The following is an 18,448-nucleotide window of genomic DNA, read 5'->3' as shown; positions in this document are numbered from 1 at the left end:
CAGAATGCCCTAACCCCACTCATAGCCTGGTTCCTCACGAAAGAACCAGTGAGACCATAGCCTGAGACCCCAGGCTGAAGGAAGGCCCTGGCCTATCCTAATATCATAGTGTCCCATCAAATGTTAGACCTGTCATTGTGAGAACTAGGGCTCCTAGATATCTCACCCTGGTGACCCTAGGCTGAGGAACTAGGGGGCCACCCATGCCATGGCCATGCCACTGAGTGGCGCTGTGACCCCACGCACCAGGTTGCAATGCGCAACGCCACTTCCTCAGATTTGGAGGGGGTGGGTGTCAGGGCTTATGGGCCAGGGGAGTCAGGCTGCTGGTGGGAAGGGGGCGCCTGAGAGGGGAAGAGGAGGGTCAGGTGGGAGGAGCGCAAATCTATGCGCCCCCAACAATTTTAAGGGCTCTCTGAAGACCCTGCTTTTGATTGTTTTCTTTTGCTTCCTTTTGCAGAACCCCTGCTGTGCAGTGACTGATTGAAAATGTCAGACGGCTCCAAGTATGTCTTCCTCTTCCTTCTCCCACTATGTATTGGATTGGGGCACTGCAGAGTGCCAACATGCAGCACCCTTCACAGGAAAGAGGGGACCCCAAACACACTGTGTTAGCTTGCCCCAGCCCTAGTGGAGGCAGCCCATACCCTGCAGAGATCGGATGGAATGGGATAAATGCCCATTGTTTTGAAGGCCTCAGCCCCCTCCGGGGACAGTCCTGCAATCAACCCATGTTGCCTTTTGTTCTTTCTCCATGTGGGACTGGGACGTGCCATCCTCCAGGGATGGTCAGGAGTCTCATGCACGTGTGTTTAGCAGTGGGTGACAGGACTTTGCCTGGCTTTGGTGGCCCATCCCTCTCTCTGTCATGCATATTCAATGCCATCTGCTGGCATTATGCAAGCTCTCCCACTTTGTATCCCGCCCAGAACAAAGCCTGCATCTGAGGGAAGCTGGGTGCTTAATGTTAGACTTGATGGAAAGGGAACGTGGGATTATGGTAATGGGAATTGACACTGAAGTCACTATCAGCTCCTTAGCATCAGCCTCCAGCTGGCAAGGATGTCCAAGGTGACTTTAATCCTCCAGAGTCTGGGCCAGGAGCCAGATGGACATAGGACCAGAGGAACTTCCAACCCAGTCAAGTGTCCCAGCTCCTGCCAAAATCAAACCAGTTCAGTGGTCCATTAAGTCCAGTGTCCTGGCCCAAGCAGTGGCCAGTTCTTGATACGTTAAAGGAGGAGGAACCCCACCATCACAAAAAAACGACCCTCGTGGTAGGTCATATGTGCTGCAGTGTTCACGTGTAGTGGCTGGGTCCAGTGACTATAAACCCTGCATCTATCTCATAGATCAAGCAGTTTGACTTTGTTGCTGAAGGTCCCAAATCCAGTCTCTTTTGATGAGAGCGGTGTCTGTATGCATATGCAGCCACATCTATGTACATGGGGGATTGTCTCCTCGCCACTGGGTGATCAGTTCATGCCAAGAATTAGGAGCATTGGGAGCCCATGTAGCCTTTTACCCTGACTGCAGATAATGTCTAACTGGAATAGGAACTTGCCCCACAGCATACGCTAAGGCATCAGAGTTTAGCGTTACTAAGGCCATATCTACACTACGGGGACTACAGCAGCAGTGTTATGGTGCCAAAGATAGACTGGCATAACCTGTAGTGTAGACACATCCTACAGCAACAGTAAGGGTTTTTCTGTCATTGTAGGAATATCACCTCCGCAGCTGCATTTACACCGCGGGTTAGGTCGGCATAGCTCACCTGGGGTTTCCCCATCCCTGAGCACCTGTTGACCTAAGTGCAAACCAGGCCTGAGTGTTTGGCAACAGTAGCTCCCTGTCCTGTGGAGAAATCCACTCCTCAGTGCCAGCAGCTAGAGAGAATTGGGGAAATGCAGCAGCCCTACCTGAGAAACCTGAGACAGGAGCAGGACTAGTGCCTGGCTGGCTGACCATATTCTACAGTGAAAGGAGATATATACACATGGTCTCCCTAACTCCAGGAGCTGTTCACTAGCTAACACTCTCACATCGCAGTTCCCTGCTTTCCTCCCCAGCCTTTAAAACATGGTCTGTGGCAACAGTATGTCCTCCACTCCTCCCCACCAGGAATATTCTTCTCATGATAGTAGGCAGAGAAATCCACAGCATAGAGAGCTCAGGGCATATGATATCTCCATTCTCCCCAGCCATTTGAGTCTGCACCAGGCAGAAACAGGCAGAAGCTCAGTTTGGGGTCTGACCATGCAAGGGACTGAACGCCCAAAGATCCTGAATTCACATGCCCACTCCTCCGTAGCTGAGTGTTCTGGCTACAGACTCAGCCTCGCTCCCCGACTTCCTCCTAACTACCAGGTGAACTGACTCCCCTTCTCCTCCCTTTCTCTGAACATAGCACTTCAGCAGAGGCCAGCCTGCAGGGACTTGCAATCTTTTCCCAGACCTTCCCAACCCTTTTGTGTTTGTTTCCTTTGCAGGGTTTTTAAGAAGACCAGTCCCAATGGGAAGGTAAATACCTGCTGAGCTTGGGCAAGCCTGGGGGGCTGCAGAACACAGACACATGCAAATTTGTATCCCAGGACACTTTACCTGTTGAACTAAATTGTATTTGATTTACTCAGGCACTACTAAGAGAGACTTGCAGGAACATGTGTGTCAGAGACTCCATGCTAGGGGGATTCCAAATCCATCAGGGGTGCATTGTGGGGAATCCCTCCCTCTTCAATCTCTCTCTTACTCTATTTCTGATGCACCTGGCATTTTTAAATATAATGAAGTCCCTAAGTAATGATGGCTGTTCTGGTAACTTGAATAATCACAGTATCGAGAGATCTCCATTCCATGATCCCAGCCATGGCTACAAACTTGAAACTTCCACTGGTCAAATGAAGAACAACAACCTGTTTCTTTGATGTTCTTTTTTTTTTTTTTCCTCCCCTCATGCTGCCTCCAGTTATCCATCTACTTGGGGAAGAGAGATTTTGTGGACCATGTAGGTTCTGTGGAACCTGTAGGTGAGTGACATTACTGTCCCCATCCCATTCTGCAAGCCAGTATCCTCTGCATGTGACACGGCAGCTGATTGCTATGTAGCTGGTTGTCATGTTGCAAACAAAAGTTTTGTGAGGCCAGATTCTCAGCTGGTGTAAAATGGCTTAGCTCCATATGTTCCAGTGGTCGGTGATTTTCAGTGGGAATAAGCAAGAGGAGCAAGCAAGACTTGTGAGAAGCAAAAATTCTGGTTTCCTGCAAATATCTGTAACATAAGACAAAGGTGGGAGAAGCAGAAAATCTAGCCTCTAGGAGCAGGTAGACAGACACGCACTAGCTCTGCTCTAGCTAGCACACTAAAAATAGAAATGTGCCCATGACAGCATGAGCAGCTTGCCTGAGTACGTACCCAGGAGGTCAGCCAGGTCTGTATATGGAGAAAACTGATCACTACATGGAAATGGTTTTGGAAGTATTTTAGGAAGTGGTAGCAGCTCTTCAACATGCAATTTCCCTATGGGATGGGCTAATGTCTCTGCAGCTGGAGAAAGGAGCTACTTTTGTTGACTAAATTTTATGGATAAAGTACATTTTTAAAAGAACATTTGCAGCCCCACCTGTTGTGAAGGCTGAGCTCACCTGCACTTCTTGTGCTTATTTGCAGATGGTGTTGTCTTGATTGATCCAGAGTATCTGAAGGATAGAAAAGGTAACTCTCTGCAGCAATAAGATGCAAATGTTGTGGCTATGATATGCCTTGTGACTGTAGTTAGGTTAAAGTGCCTAGTGATCACCAGTCTCCCTATTCAAAGCAACCCTTCCTGAGCCAGAGATGAAAGACTGTCTCTGTTTTCTGCTCTTCTCTTCTGTCTTGGGGACTGATTCTGAAGCTCCCAGAGGCTTGAAGAAGGATTTCATGGATCTTTCTATCTTTCCACTGGGCTTTAGAGACCCAGCCCTAGATAATTGGGTCAGATTTTTGCCTGCACAAAGAAACTGCTTTTAACTTTGAAGAGTCATTAACATGGCCCCTTCTCTTGTCTCAGTCCTGCTCCTCCACCTGCCTTTTCCTCATTTCCATTCTTTCCTTTTGCTCATCTTCTTTTCTCTCTTTCAATTTCCATCTGTCCTGCACTGGCCCCAGTGTATGTGATCCTGACTTGTGCATTCCGCTATGGCCGAGACGACCTGGATGTCATTGGCTTGACCTTCAGGAAGGACCTCTATGTCCTGACCACTCAGATTTATCCTCCTGTGCCAGAACAGACACCAACTTCCCTCACTCCTTTGCAGGAAAAGCTGTTGAAGAAGCTGGGCGAGCATGCTTACCCCTTCACTTTCGAGGTAGGAACTTCTAACACACATGGCTCTTTCCATTCACACACTCCACTATCTCTTGCTATGCACAGCCTCTCTGGAGCTGTGAAGCAATGGCCACTTCTCATGCTCCCCAACAAATGATCCAGGATCAGTGGCAACTAAGTCAAGGAGTTAACTCATAGTAGTACCCTTCTCAGCTACCTCAGCTCAAAGGTGCTGCCATATTGCTGGGGGAGCAGTCTTGAGATTTTGTCCCTTGGGTAAGGGATTGGGGCAGAACCAGCACCAGCATCAGCTTGAACAGAAGCTTCCTATGGACAGACATAAAGCCCATGTCATAGACAGTGGCTTAAGAAAGTACGAAGAGACTATGGGGCCCCAAATGCGTTGCTACCGTGGTGTGGTGTATGGGTGTGCAGTGTGTGTGTGTGTGTGTATGTGTGAAGTTCCTTGCTCCATTTATGCCTTAGGGAACTAATCCTCAGGCAAACTCCTTATCTGAGCCGATAGCCATGATGGAAGAGGAAACTCAACTGCAGAACTCTCAGCTGCTACCAAAATATCTGCCAGGGACACATCTATCCCACCATAAACCCAAAGCCTCGGGACTGAAGCTAGGGATTTTCTCATCCCAACACCCCTCGATGCCAGGGGTCACTAGCCTGGAGTCAGACATTACAATGAGTGAGGGGGAACCTGAGCTCTGATTGTGCTGTTCTGCTGGGTTGGGTTTGGTGTTCTTGGTAAAGATTTCCTCTCTTCCCCCAGATGGCAACCAACTTGCCCTGTTCAGTCACTCTCCAGCCAGGACCGGACGATCTTGGAAAGGTGAGCTTGGGTTCCGCATTTCATACCTATCATTGGCCTGAGAGAAAGACAAAGAGGTGGATGGATGAATTAAGAATCTGTCTCCAACAACCTGCCCCAACTTTAGGGCTCCAAAAATCACAGCTGCTTCCATTGTGGTACAGCCAGCTGGGGGGCAGCTCTGAGAGGGAGGTAGCACAGCTGCTTCATGCAGAGACAGGGTCTTCAGAGAGGTTGATGATACACACTGATGTGATGAGGAAAGGAGGTGAATAAATGTAACTATCAGCACTTATTATCCCTGATGGAAGTTAAGGGGCCCTGTTCCACCCTGAGGCCTATCACAATAACCTTGTAACCATCTGTGTTTCCCTCAGGCTTGTGGTGTGGACTTTGAGGTCAAAGGATTTTGTGCTGAAAATCTGGAGGAGAAAATTCACAAGAGGTAATTCCAGTGCATCCCTTCTTCCCCCAGCACCCTAAAGCAAAAGAACCAAGTTTCTCCCCTGAGGCCAAATCCCTGCAGGAGGGCAGCCCTGGGTTTATACTTCCAATGGAGGCCACAGGCTTTAGCCTCCATCATCCCTGCCTCATGCTTTTTGATTCAAGGTGCCAGCCTCTGTTTCCATTTCTGATGCTTCTTAAGAGCATACTTTGGTTTGCCCATGCATCTCCCTGGGGCGGGGGAATAAAAGTGTCCATCTGTTTAAGCAAACAGACATTTTCCTCCATTCTTTTAGATCTAGCTGGGGGAGAAGGGTAGGTTATATGTGGGACCCCTTGGGACAGACCCAATGTCTCTGTGCTTACAGGCCTGGCCATTTCTCATCCCTGCAGGAATTCAGTGCGACTGGTGATCCGAAAGGTCCAGTTTGCCCCAGTAAATACGGGTCCAGCACCAAAGTCAGAGACCACCAGGCAATTCATGATGTCTGACAAGCCCTTACACCTTGAGGCCTCCTTGGATAAGGAGGTCTGTATCCCTGTATGGAGTCTCTCCCGTGTACTCTTGCAAGTAGGGCCTGTCCCACACAGACTGGTACATGCTGGTCTTTCCCTTTGCTGCTGGAGACTGATTACAGCAGAAATGCTCAGCTGTGAAACTGAGGATCCAGAAGAGGATCTCGCATCCATTCCAGCCTCCTGACCTATTGTGCCTCTCAGCCTTCCAGCATCCATTATTCATTTGCCAATAAATATGGGGGCTTCATCACAGCCTGTACTTTTTAAGACATGCTTTACCCTGGGGTGAATCCTCAGGAGTGTAGTTGGGCTGGAACTTTCTCTTCTATGTCTGTATTTCTAGTGCTTGGAAACAGACCCTTTCCACAGACCCAAGAAGACAAAGGACCCCCTCCTATCTGGGCTGTCCCCTTCTTGGAGAGGAGAGGTCCTGGTGCGCATTGCATATGCATTCCCTTGGGTCCCTGCATCCTAGCTATTACAGGTCTCTCTTTCCATGGTGCCTCAACTTCTACTTATCTATTTAGGTCCTTACTTTGGTGCCCATCATCATAGTATCTGGTTACTTCCTTAACACCTGTTAGTGCGCAGTGTAACCAGCTCCGTTGTGATTGCAGATCTATTACCATGGAGACCCAATCACTGTCAATATTAATATCAACAACACCACCAACAAGATTGTGAAGAAAATTAAAATATCAGGTGAGAGAGAACATGGTGCACACCCTCAGGCCTCAGCTTCATTCTTACCTCCTGTGCCCCACATTGTTCCTTTTGTCCCCTGTCCTACACTTTGCTCATGCCCCACACCCTGGGGCAGACCTTTAAAACACCTTTGTGAGAGTCAGGTTTTATAAATAAGTGTGCACATGGGCCCAGTAGGTGAACTGTGCTGGTTGGGCACAAGGCCGAATGCCTCACCTCTTCTCTTCCCCACTCTCCCAGGCTCAGAGAGTAAATCCCTGCGCCTGCTTCTCCTCTCACTTGGACCAGTTCTACACCAGTGTAGTTCCACTGACTTCAGTGGGGTTATACCTCCTTTAAACCAATGCATGGGAGGGAAGAACCAGGTGCTTTGTATGGTTCAGGGATGCGGTTTAGAGACACAATAGTTTCATTCACCCTCATAGAGCTCAGACTGTTAGGGGAGGGATGAGATGTAAAACAACTGAGGCCAGAAGCCTGCACGACGTGTGTCATGCTCCAACTTTATCTAACCTGTCAATGCAGTGGTGGAATGACTAGGAAAATCCTTGGGAAGCCCCCTGCTATTCCACTGGTTTAAGGGACTACCTCTTGAGATGCTACAGAGCCGCAGTGTCACGGGGCATGCACAAGGGGGGCAAGCATGAGCATGCCCCTCCTCCAATCCCTTCTCCTTCGCCTTCTCCTTCGCCTCCTCCAATCCCTTCTCCAACGCCTTCTCCTTCCCTGCTGCTGGCGTCCCAGGCGTTGCCTCGGCCTCCAGCCCTGACTCACCTCAGTGAGTGCCTGCAAAGCAGGCAGCAGTGCTGGGACTCCAGCAGTGGGGAAGAAGCAGCAGCTGGAGGGGGAGCGGGAGGGGGAGGAGGAGTTCAGGTGGCAGCCAGCCGCCCTGCTGCTTCCTCCCTCCCTTGGGGGGGCAGGGGTTGCAGGGACACGGAGAGTGCAGCTGCCAGGGCAGCTGCTGCCACCTTGCTGCCGGGCATCCCCGCCAGGGTGTCTCGAGAAATCTGGGCCGGGGGGGATCACGCAGACCTTTCACTTGTGTGTGTTTAATGTGCCCCTCCGAAAGCGGTCAAATTTAAATCCCTGCGCATGCCTCTGTACAGAGCCACGGACGGTGTGTGCAACATCCTATGTGATAGGCATGTCATTGCCACGATAGACATTGTGTTCCCTTTCTCTCTGATCAGTCGAGCAGATCACAGACGTGGTTCTCTATTCGCTGGACAAATATACAAAGAACGTGTGCACAGAAGAGATACTGTAAGTGAGAGGAGGTAGCAGATCATATATCACTGGGCTTGGCTGTCCAGTAGAGTGATGGGGAGAGAGAGAGAGAGAGAGTCAAGGAGTGGGAAGAGAAAGATGGGGAAAGAGAGGAGGCAGGAAAGATGACGTTTCAATGCGGAGCAAGACTATCCAGAGTTCTAACAGGAAATAGGGAAAAAGAAACAGAGCTTTGGAAGGGATGTAAACCCCCAAGCATCACGGCATAAGCCACTGTCTAACCACTGGGAGCTAGGAGGAAACTTCCCGGGGGACAGATTGTCACACAACTGCCCACAGCAGGGTCCTTGCAACTTTCTCTGGAGCATTTGGCGCTGGCCACTGTAAGAGACAGGATACTGCGTGGACTAGTGGGTCACAGGTCAGATCTAATCTGGCAGGTCCTGTGTTCCTGTGCAAAGGAAGAGGGAGAAAGAAAAGGGGAGGAGGAATACAAAGGAGAAGGAAAGTGGGAGAGAGAAAAGGAGACAGAGAAGCCGGGGGATACAGACAGCAGGCACGTTTGTGTTTGGCGGAGTGGCGGGCGGAATAGAGATTCTCCTCTTCCTGGGGCATATAGACAGCAGGGTTGGGGGAAGGGATCAGGTAGTGTGCTGTGGCCTTGCTCTGCCCAGACACATCTGCTCTGGGTCCATAATCACAAGCCGTTCCCTGGTGCAGCAGCAGGCAGCTCAGGATCCTAGCTTTCCAATGGGTTACTTGCAATTGTCACTACTCTGTTCTCTGTTGGGACTTTGGTGGCTGTTCCGAGCTTTCCTCTCTGCATCCCTTTCAGTGAGACTGTGGCTGCCAATTCCACCTTCTCCAAAAGCTACACAGTGACTCCCAGCCTATCATCCAACCGTGAGAAGCGTGGCCTAGCACTTGACGGCAAGCTCAAACATGAGGACACCAACCTGGCCTCCACCACCATGTAAGAGAAAGGCCTCCACCCTGCCAACAGTGCTCTCTGGCCCATCTCTTTGCTTCTCTTATCAGTCTCTGCCAGACAACCACTTCCCACACACTACTCCCACTTTGTACCATCCAGTGCTGCTTGCCAATACCTAGGTACCCAAACCTTGAGCTGCAGCCTCCACTCCTGCTAGTCCAGTCCTGGGCCTCTACACACTGCTTATGTACCTTGATCCTGTCCTGCCTCAGTCCCTGCAGCTCTGTTTCTAAGACCTTCTTGAGCAGAGACTGTTAATCATGCTGAAGAATTTGTTGCGTTTGTGATGAGGCTGCACACCCACTGATCCATCTTGCAGATGAGAGGTAAACCCATGGGCCTGACCGTGATCTTTAAAAGATCCCATAACACTTTTTCCAAGAGCCGGTGCATCAGCCCTAGTGTCCTGATAAAATTCCAGCTGAGGTAATTACCATCGACCCCCACAAATTCCTCCATGCTTTCAGCTACATTAGTCTTCCCTTCCTTTGTACCCTGTGGCTGTGCAGTTAAACAGCTACTTCCCTCTGCACAAGATGGAGCCCTATGGGAGACACAGATTATAAGATTTTTATGGCATTGTTGTGGTGGCTTAAACCTATTTTAGTAGCTGTCATCCTGATCATCAGGTGACAAATTCAACATGGCATTTCTCATCCCAGGTCATCTTCTGACCTCTTTTCTATGCTTTTTCTTGTAGACTGAGACCTGGGATGGACAAGGAGGTATTGGGGATCCTGGTGTCCTACAAAGTGAAGGTCAACCTAGTGGTATCCAGAGGAGGGTGAGCATCTCTCCGGTACATAGAGTGTGACTCTTTGGTGTAAGAGTTGTGTGTTTGAACAACACCTGGCATAACAGTGACCCAGTGCATGACTGGAGCTCCTAGGCACTACCCCAATACTACTACAGCTAATCAGAATAATACTGACATGTACTGACCAGGGAAATAGCTTAATAACTGGATTCCTTAGTTTGCCTTTTGGGGCCATCTCTGTACCCTACAAACACTTAAGCCAGGGGTTCTCAAACTACATTGCACCACGACCCCCTTCTGACAACAAAAATTACTACATAACCCCAGGAGGGGGGACCAAAGCCTGAGCCCGCCAGAACCCCACTGCCACAGGTGGAGGGGGCCAAAGCCTGAGCCCGCCCGAGCCCCACCAGCCTGGGTGGAGGGGACCAAAATCTGAGCCTGCCCGAGCCCCATGGCCTTGGGTGGAGGGAGCCAAAGTCTGAGCCCACCCGAGCCCCACTGCCCCGGGTGGAGGGGGCCGAAGCCTGAGCCCGCCCGAGCCCCACCAGCCTGGGTGGAGGGGACCAAAACCTGAGCCTGCCTGAGCCCCACAGCCCTGGGTGGAGGGAGCCGAAGCCTGAGCCTGCCCAAGTCCCATTGCCCCGGGTGGAGGGGACCAAAGCCTGAGCCCGCCTGAGCCCCACCATCCCGGGTGGAGGGAGCTGAAGCCTGAGCCTGCCTGAGCTCCGTTGCTCTGGGTGGAGGGGACCAAAGCCTGAGCCCGCCCGAGCCCCACCACCCTGGGTGGAGGGGACCAAAGCCTGAGCCCGCCCGAGCCCCATTGCCACGGGTAGAGGGGGCCGAAGCCTGAGCCCGCCCGAGCCCTACCGCCCTGGGTGGAGGGGACCAAAGCCTGAGCCCGCCCGAGCCCCATTGCCCCGGGTGGAGGGGGACGAAGCCTGAGCCCACCCGAGCCACACCACCCGGGTGGAGGGGGATGAAGCCTGAGCCCACCTGAGCCCCACTGCCCTGGGTGGAAAAGCCAAAGCCCAAGGGCTTCAGCTCCAGGTGCACAGGTGCCAGCTTACTCTGGGACCCAGGGATGCTCAACCTCCCGCTCTGCGCTCACCCACCTCCTTCTCCCAAGTCCCCACCCCCACTCCACCTCTTTCAGCCCCACGTCTTCCCGCCCAATTCCATCCCTCAACCGAGTGCGCCCTGTCCCCGTGCCTCCCTCCTCCCTCCCCGGCGCCTTCTGCCCACTGTGAAACAGCTGATCACAGGCGGGAGGCACTGAGAGAGAGGAGGAGGAGTTGATCAAAAAGGCAGCCAGTGGACAGGAGGCGCTGGGCGGGGAAGGGAGGAGTTGGCTGCCGATGGGTGCTGAGCACCCACTAATTTTTGGAGCACCTTTTGGAATTGGCACCTATGCCCAGGTGAGGGCCTGTAAGCTGAGCCCCACGACGCAGGGCTGAAGCTGGTGGGCTCAGGCTTCGGCCCCAGCAAGTCTAATCTGAGCCCTGGCGACCCCATTAAAACGGGTTTGTGACCCACTTTGGTGTCCTGACCCACAGTTTGAGAACTGCTGACTTAAATCATCCAGGCATTGGGTCTTCCACATGGCATCCGTTCCAGAGGTGAGCCTTGGCTTCTCAATGATTCCCACCCCTTTGCTCCCAGGTCACATCCCCATTTATACCCATGCACCTCACTTTATTACCAAACATTCTCTAATGTCCCACATTCTCATAAGCAAACTAGGGAAATGTGGTGGAGATAAAATTCCTATAAGGCGAGTGCATAACTGATTAAAGACCGTGCTCAAAGAAAGAAGTTATCAATGATTCATTGTCAAACTGGGAGAGCATATCTAATGGGGTGCCACAGGAGTCAGTCCTAGGTCCAGTACTATTCACTATTTTCATTTATGATTTGCATTACGGAGTGGAGAGTCTGGGACTCTTGACACATCACCACAGGACACCTGGGTGCCATGACAGCAGGGATCTGTGAAGGGTGTCACTCACCTGCCCAAAGTAACAGTGACACGAAATGAAAAGCCTCATTGTCCAGAAGGGGACATTTTCCACTCATTCATTACATTTGTATTTGTTGTACTGTTTTTTAGCTGAATTCTATGTTCTTTCTTTCATCCCCACAGCATCCTGGGAGATCTCACTTCAAGGTAAAGAATGAGTCGATTGACGGGCGTCTATCAGGAATGGTGTCCCTGCATACGGAGCTTTGCAATCGGATGGTGCACAGGGCCCAGAGACAATGAATCCTTCTTTCACTGTACAAGAATAAATATCAAGCCGCCCCCACAGCTTCACACCTCCAAAACACACATATGCAAACACACTTTCAGACACCTTGTGTGAAGATGTGATTGTCAAACCCCACACCTCCTGTGTGACACCTTCCTGTGTCCTGCTAGTGGGTGGCTCCTCTTCTCTGGGCTCTCATGTTCCCTGCTCAGCTTTTAGTGCAATTACCCAGCAGATGACTTGTGCTAAGAGAACTTCACTCAAAGTTGAGGAAGGAGTGGGTCAAGTAGAAAATCCAAGGCCTTTTCTGGCGCAAACCATGATTTGCAGCCTGACCTCTCTCCAGTCCGCTCTCTGACCTGTATTTCGCAGCACCATTCAGGGAGTTGGATGGTGTTCCTAATACAAACACACACAGCTGCTCCCCATCCTGTCCTTGTCCCACAAAAGTTACATTTTAACACATATCAGTTTTAATTATGATTTTGATTATCTGATTGTTGCATAGCATTGTGGGACGTTTCCATGACTGCCAGAGTGCTGTAAGCAAGCCTGAGCAGAGACAGCCAGACCTGTACTCATGCCCATTGAAAAGGCCGTCAGTTCAGGAGGATTTAACATACTCTTGTGCTCTTCCCTCACAACTGTCTCTGTGTAATTCTCCCCTTTAAGAGATGTGTGCTTTTCCTTCCAGTGATGTTGGTGTTGAGATGCCTGTTATTCTGATGCACCCAAAGCCCACTGATGGTGAGTGATCACGCTGGAATACAATTTTCACTAGGGAAGCAGCAGGGAGGAAATGCATTCATATTCCTGAAGGAGTCAGAAACACTAGTGACACCAGTTATCTCTAAGGCCAGGTGAAGCAGTTCAGCTCAGAGAAGACCCAACCCAGATGGAAACAAACCTCAGAGCCTTTCCAGGGTGGGATCAGTTCATTTGCCCTTTTCTCTGTGGCTCTGTTTCTTCTGCCATGGCCAGGCCTGGAAGCTCCAATGCACCCTGAAAGAGAGAGGCTTGTATTATTCCCTCTCCAAACCGAGCTTCCACACTTTCTGCAACTGACCCATCACTGGGTTCCCATGATGTCCTGCACAGTGTGCCAATGAGACCATCAACAATATGAAGAAGGCACGGGCTGTGCTTTCCAGAGTCCATTGTTTCCAATGAATTTGTAGTCAGTCAGAGCAGTTCCCACTTACATTTTAGCCATGATCTGTCTATGGCATGCCAGGGGAGGTCTCCTGTAAGTTTGCCACCTCTCCAGATCTTGACAGGACCATCTTGTTTCCTGCAAACGTGTCTTACAGAACATACAACTACATCATCACACCAGTATGCTGCATTGTGATGGCACAGACATCACAACTTCATGATGCCGTGGGGTTGTAGTGGAGGACAAATTTTTAAGGGTGGTGATCCAATGCCCAGCCAAGACTTGAGGCTAATGCTCTGCTGGAGCAAAGGTCCTATTTTGCAATTGTGTGTCTGAGCCACTAAACACAACACAGGTAACAGGAGAGCTGTGAACTGTGTTTAATGCTTATTTAGCAGAATTGAGTAATAAACGCAAAACTCCACAATGTGTGTAGTGTAGTGGAAGGTTTGACTTTGCCTTGAGATCTAGGCTGAGAAATATTCTCAAGGTTGCATGGTGTCTCAGCCATATGTCTACTACTGACCTTCCACAGTAACTCTGCAGATAAAACACACAAGCCCTGTCAGTTATTTGCCCCGGAATGTGTCTTTCCAATAGAAATATCCCAGTAGTAAGAACATGTCCTTTTGAAATGCCTGTTTCAGACTAACCTCTGTGTGTCTCTCTCAATCTTTCTCCGCCTCCCCACGATGTGTTTATAAATGGACTATAGAAAAGCCAAGGTAAGGAAAAGGTTTCTCGGCCTCTATACCAACGCTTTCTGTAAGAAATCTGTTACATAAACTCATTGGCGATAGCTGCAATACTAAGTAACCTGCTCCCATTTCAATATGCAGTTATGGAGCCTCCTGTGAGTGTCTTGGACCAAAAGATCCATCATAGAGCTCAGGCTCAGGCCCCACAAATGTGTGCTCTCGACATCACAACAGACAGTATGACATTACAATGTGATGTCACCACTAAAATGAGCATTGTCATAGCGGGAGGAGAAACCAAAGCTGTAAGAGAGGCATGTTTGCAGCTTAGTTTTGTTTATTTTATGGTTTCCTGGCTTTTCTTCTCCTTGCTAAAATCACACTTCGCCCCTGTTGTTTCAGATCCAAACTGTGTTGCCTATTTCAGTGTTACTTTATTATTTTCTGAAGGGAGTTGCTGTCACCAACTTGGCTCCATAGATACATGCCCTGCTCTGTTGCTATGGTAGATGGCCCACTGATAGAGATTTCTGTCCCTTGCTCCTATCAGCACAGCTGAGAACACAGACTACAGCGCTCCCAGTCCTGTTGCTTCCTTGGTAATCTTAGCTGGCTCCAATTCACTTAAGCTTGGTGGCTGCTGGAGGCTGCACTCCAGGCACTGGACTACCGGAAACTGTAACCAAAACAAAATCCAAAATATCCCTAGAGAGAGGGCACTGGCTGAATTCTTAACAGCAATAAATCCTGTAGCTACTGTAATTAGTGTAGGAAATGACTAAAGCATCCAAGAACTGTCCCAACAGGACACAAATCCACCAGGATTGTTAGTACCAAATCCTGCTATGTGCCAATAAATTATATATTGAGAGCCAGCCTCATAAGATAAAGTCCTGTATCGCCCTGGTAATTCTGTTTAGCTCCAGAACACTCTGTCCAAAGGACTCTAATGGTGAAATCCCACTTCCCCAGCTGGCAGCAATATATACTGACCAAAACACAAGGATGGAATTGCCACACTTACAAGTTTCCCCTCTAGGAAATCTCACAATGTCAAATCCATCCCCCACTCCAAAGTCCACCAGCTATGACTTTGATCTATAGTTGCAAGACCATGAAAGACCACTTTTGTGTCTAGTTATATCCTGCGAGGTGCTGCTGCGGGACACTGGAGAAATGCATGAAAATCAGAACAGTACTTTGGGAACAGGCAGAGTCCAGGAGCTCCCTGTGCCTAGATAAGCTACTCACGTGTTCTCACAGCAAAGAATGTACCCTTTATAGCCTCTCTATGAGCCCAGTCAGGATATTTCAAATGTCTCTCAGGAGTACGGAACTCACTTGCACTTCATTCAGTTTGTCGAATCACTTTATAGTCTTGAAATTTTGGAACCTGTTTTGCTGAATTTTCTCCTTTTTTCCTTCTGTTCCTTTTTGTGCCTCTTTCTCTGTTTCATGGTGTCATTTTGCATTTCTCTCTTGCAAGAAGGTAACTAATCCTCTTTATGTCTCTCTGTCTCCATTTTGTCTGTTTGGTCACTGTGTAAAACTTTGTCTTCAGGAATCTCTTTAGATGCAGGTTTCCCCCCTCCATACACACACCTAGCTGAATGTCCTGGGTAGAATTGCATTGCTTCTGCTGGTAAAAGTCTCAGCCACTTGAGTAGCTATTTACTATTCATCAGCACATCTTGTGGATTGCCTTCAGTAAATGTCCCCCACTACACTGTCCTTACCAGTTAGCACTCCAAGCCTCCTGGGGCCACGGCTGAAATATGTACAGAAGGCGAAGCACTGTTCCTCAACAGAACATGTGCATTGAGGAGTCCTGTGAGGCTGGGTGTCAGGAGAAAGTGGACATTGTCTCCATGCTTCTGATTATTTAAGCAGGGACTTCACCCTTTTGGGACTTACACACTGTGACCCTCCCTCCTCTCCCCCCACCCCCGCCCGAGGCAGATGATGTGTGTAGTCACCAAAATCCCAATTTTGAGGCCTCATCATTCTGTCTTCTTCTCTCCAGTGAGGAAGACATTGTGATTGAGGAATTTGCTCGCCAAAAACTCCAGGGGGAGAAAGATGATGAAGATGAGAAGGAGGAAGCTGAAAAAGACGAAAGCTAATCTGCTGCCCTGTCCGGTCCAGCCAGAACATGCAGCAGTGACCACTCCAGTGCACATAGATTTTTTAGAGCCGTCCCTGATGTACCAATCTTATATTGTGGTGTGATACAATCACCATTTGTTAGCAACTGTAATTATTTGAATGCTGTCAAGGAAATGTGTTACATTCTGTTTATGCCACCCACTGGAATTCTGCAACATTCTGCAATTTCTTTATAAATAAAACTATATAAACTGAAAGGTGCTGGAATCCATTTATTTTGGCTTTGGTTTTACTCTGATCACTTCCTCATAAGTCAAGGAAGAGCCTACAAGCTAGAGACAAAGTTGGTGCACAAGTCCCTGTGTCTCTTTCACAACAGCGCCAGCTAGGTGGACACCACCCCACAGGGAAGGGTCAAGTCCAAACAAATTGTTTTTTTTAAATATGTTATTAAAGGAGAATGTTCAGCATATGCTGTATATACTATTCTTATAACCAGTTCAGATCTGGAACAGCCTTCCAAGGGGAGCAGTGGGGCCAAAAAACCTAATTTGTTTCAAGACTGAGCTTGATAAATTTATGGAGGGGATGGTGTGATAAGGTTACCTAAAATGGCATATGGCTCATCTGTGACTGCTATTAGCAAATATCTCTAATGGCGAGAGATGGGACCCTAGATGTAGAGTTACTACAGAGAATTATTTCCCAGGTGTCTGGCTGGTGGGTCTCACCCACATGCTCAGAGTCTGATTGATCACCATGTTTAAGGTCAGAAAGGGATTTTTCCCCAGGTCAGATTGGCAGAGATCCTGGGAAGGTTTTTTTGCCTTCCTCTACAGCATGGGGAATGGGTCACTTGCTGGTTTGAACTAGAGTAAACAGTGGATTCTCAGTAACTCAGCCAGAAGTTGTGCGTCTATTGCAGGAATAAGTGGATGAGGTTCTGTGACCTGCGATATGGAAGAGGTCAGACTAGATGATCATGCGGGTCCCTTCTGGCCTTAAGGTTTTTGAGCCTATGATTTACACACAAAACCCTTTCAAATCTGCCACAGTCCAGTGACGTTAGTTTGCCTGCTCTGGAATTAGGTGATGTCATTGGGGTTGGGATCTCTCATCTCTCAGCCCAAATGCCCAGCCTGCTTATGCAGACCAACATACAGCGATTGTATTTACTGCACCTGCTAAAGAAGGTAAAGTTGCTGATGGCTGATGAGATGCAAAGCTGGATCTCACAGGACCTAAAACATGATAAGAGTGAGATTTGAGGTAATTATGTGCTGACTGCACTTCAGCCAGACAATTTGGCACCAATTGCAGAAGAGAATGGAACCAGCAGGATCATATTTGTCATCCACGTTTAACTGTGATTGTGACAACAGTTGACCAAAACCCCATAACAGCATTACAGTCAATATCTAGTGCTCTGTGGCAAGCAAGATCTAAATTCTGCAACAAGGTTCTTTGGATTCTCTGAAGGGCGCAGAGACTGGAAACTCTGTGGCAGCTAAATGTTAAAAAATATGTTTAAAATTAAATATGTAAAAGAATAATACAGTCAATGGTATCCATTCTTTTTTATTGTGTTATTAAACTCAATGTATCTTTACCCTGCCCCCACATGTTCTGTTTTAAGGTAGTACACATTTTTGGATTGACAATGCATAACTTCATCATAGAAGCTTTGATGAAAATAGGTTCTGGCAGCTAGAAAGGCATTGCAGTTTGGGAGCTGGACATTTCTGCTAAAATGAACAACAGTGATGTAAACTGTTATATTTAGACTTCAGAGTTAATACCACCTTAAGATGAATGGGGCATTTCACACCTCAGATCTACTGCTTGAGTCTGTCTGCAAATTCAGGCAGATATCATTGCCTCAGTTGCAGTCATGATTTGTCTAGATTAGGGAAATTTGCACCAATGTAACCATATCAATGTGGTTACACCGGAGCAAATTCCTTATGTATTGCGATGATGCAAAAGTGGGCTTGCTTCTATGCAGGTAGGTTCACATTGGAGAAGCTCGTTCAGTGTTGCACATGTATACAGAGAGGTTGCATTGGTTTAGCTACATTGGTGCAGCTACATAAGTGCAACAAAAGTCACGTTTAGATAGGACGTCATGTCCTATATTTCAGATTTTCCCTACAACCATGGTCATGTTTGCACTAGGAAAATTCAGACCCATAATATACGACCTGGGTAGTAATGTTGAAAGTACTGTACTAGTGCGTGCAGGACATCAGCATTCTTACTATGTGACCTAAGTCTTCAAGGCCCATGAAGGCTAAAAACACGGTGTTGTTTTTGCAAATGGAGACTTATAGTCTACAGTACATTTGGGCAGGGAAGCGTAGATCCCTGTTATCCATCGGATGGGTAGGCCCCTGTTATAGGTGGATTAGGGGAAACCTGGTATCTAGCTGCTGCGGAGCCCCTGGAATAGATGCATGGGGGGAT

At 48.7% G+C, this 18,448-nt stretch overlaps 1 protein-coding gene across 1 annotated transcript; it reads left to right on the top strand.

Moving 5' to 3' along the window:
- The first annotated feature begins 489 nt into the window (after positions 1 to 489).
- On the top strand, positions 490 to 16,002 carry ARR3 (arrestin 3). Its single transcript, XM_077826209.1, has 17 exons — positions 490 to 506; positions 2,493 to 2,523; positions 2,969 to 3,029; positions 3,671 to 3,715; positions 4,151 to 4,350; positions 5,095 to 5,154; positions 5,511 to 5,578; positions 5,971 to 6,106; positions 6,714 to 6,798; positions 7,992 to 8,064; positions 8,864 to 9,001; positions 9,720 to 9,803; positions 11,920 to 11,943; positions 12,720 to 12,772; positions 13,897 to 13,906; positions 15,366 to 15,368; positions 15,903 to 16,002. The coding sequence occupies exons 1-17, from the start codon at positions 490 to 492 to the stop codon at positions 16,000 to 16,002; spliced, it is 1,188 nt and encodes a 395-aa protein (XP_077682335.1).
- Positions 16,003 to 18,448: the final 2,446 nt, after the last annotated feature.

Source organism: Eretmochelys imbricata, chromosome 9, assembly GCF_965152235.1.
Source record: "Eretmochelys imbricata isolate rEreImb1 chromosome 9, rEreImb1.hap1, whole genome shotgun sequence".
Taxonomy (NCBI): domain Eukaryota; kingdom Metazoa; phylum Chordata; order Testudines; family Cheloniidae; genus Eretmochelys; species Eretmochelys imbricata.
The sequence above is the reverse complement of the archived record's forward strand: the minus strand, read 5'-3'. Positions and strand labels throughout refer to the sequence as shown.

Coding starts and splice junctions, on each gene's coding strand:
- ARR3 (XM_077826209.1), top strand. Junction 3,716..4,150: donor GTATCTGAAGGATAGAAAAG/GTAACTCTCTGC, acceptor CACTGGCCCCAG/TGTATGTGATCCTGACTTGT. Junction 9,804..11,919: donor CTAGTGGTATCCAGAGGAGG/GTGAGCATCTCT, acceptor TCATCCCCACAG/CATCCTGGGAGATCTCACTT.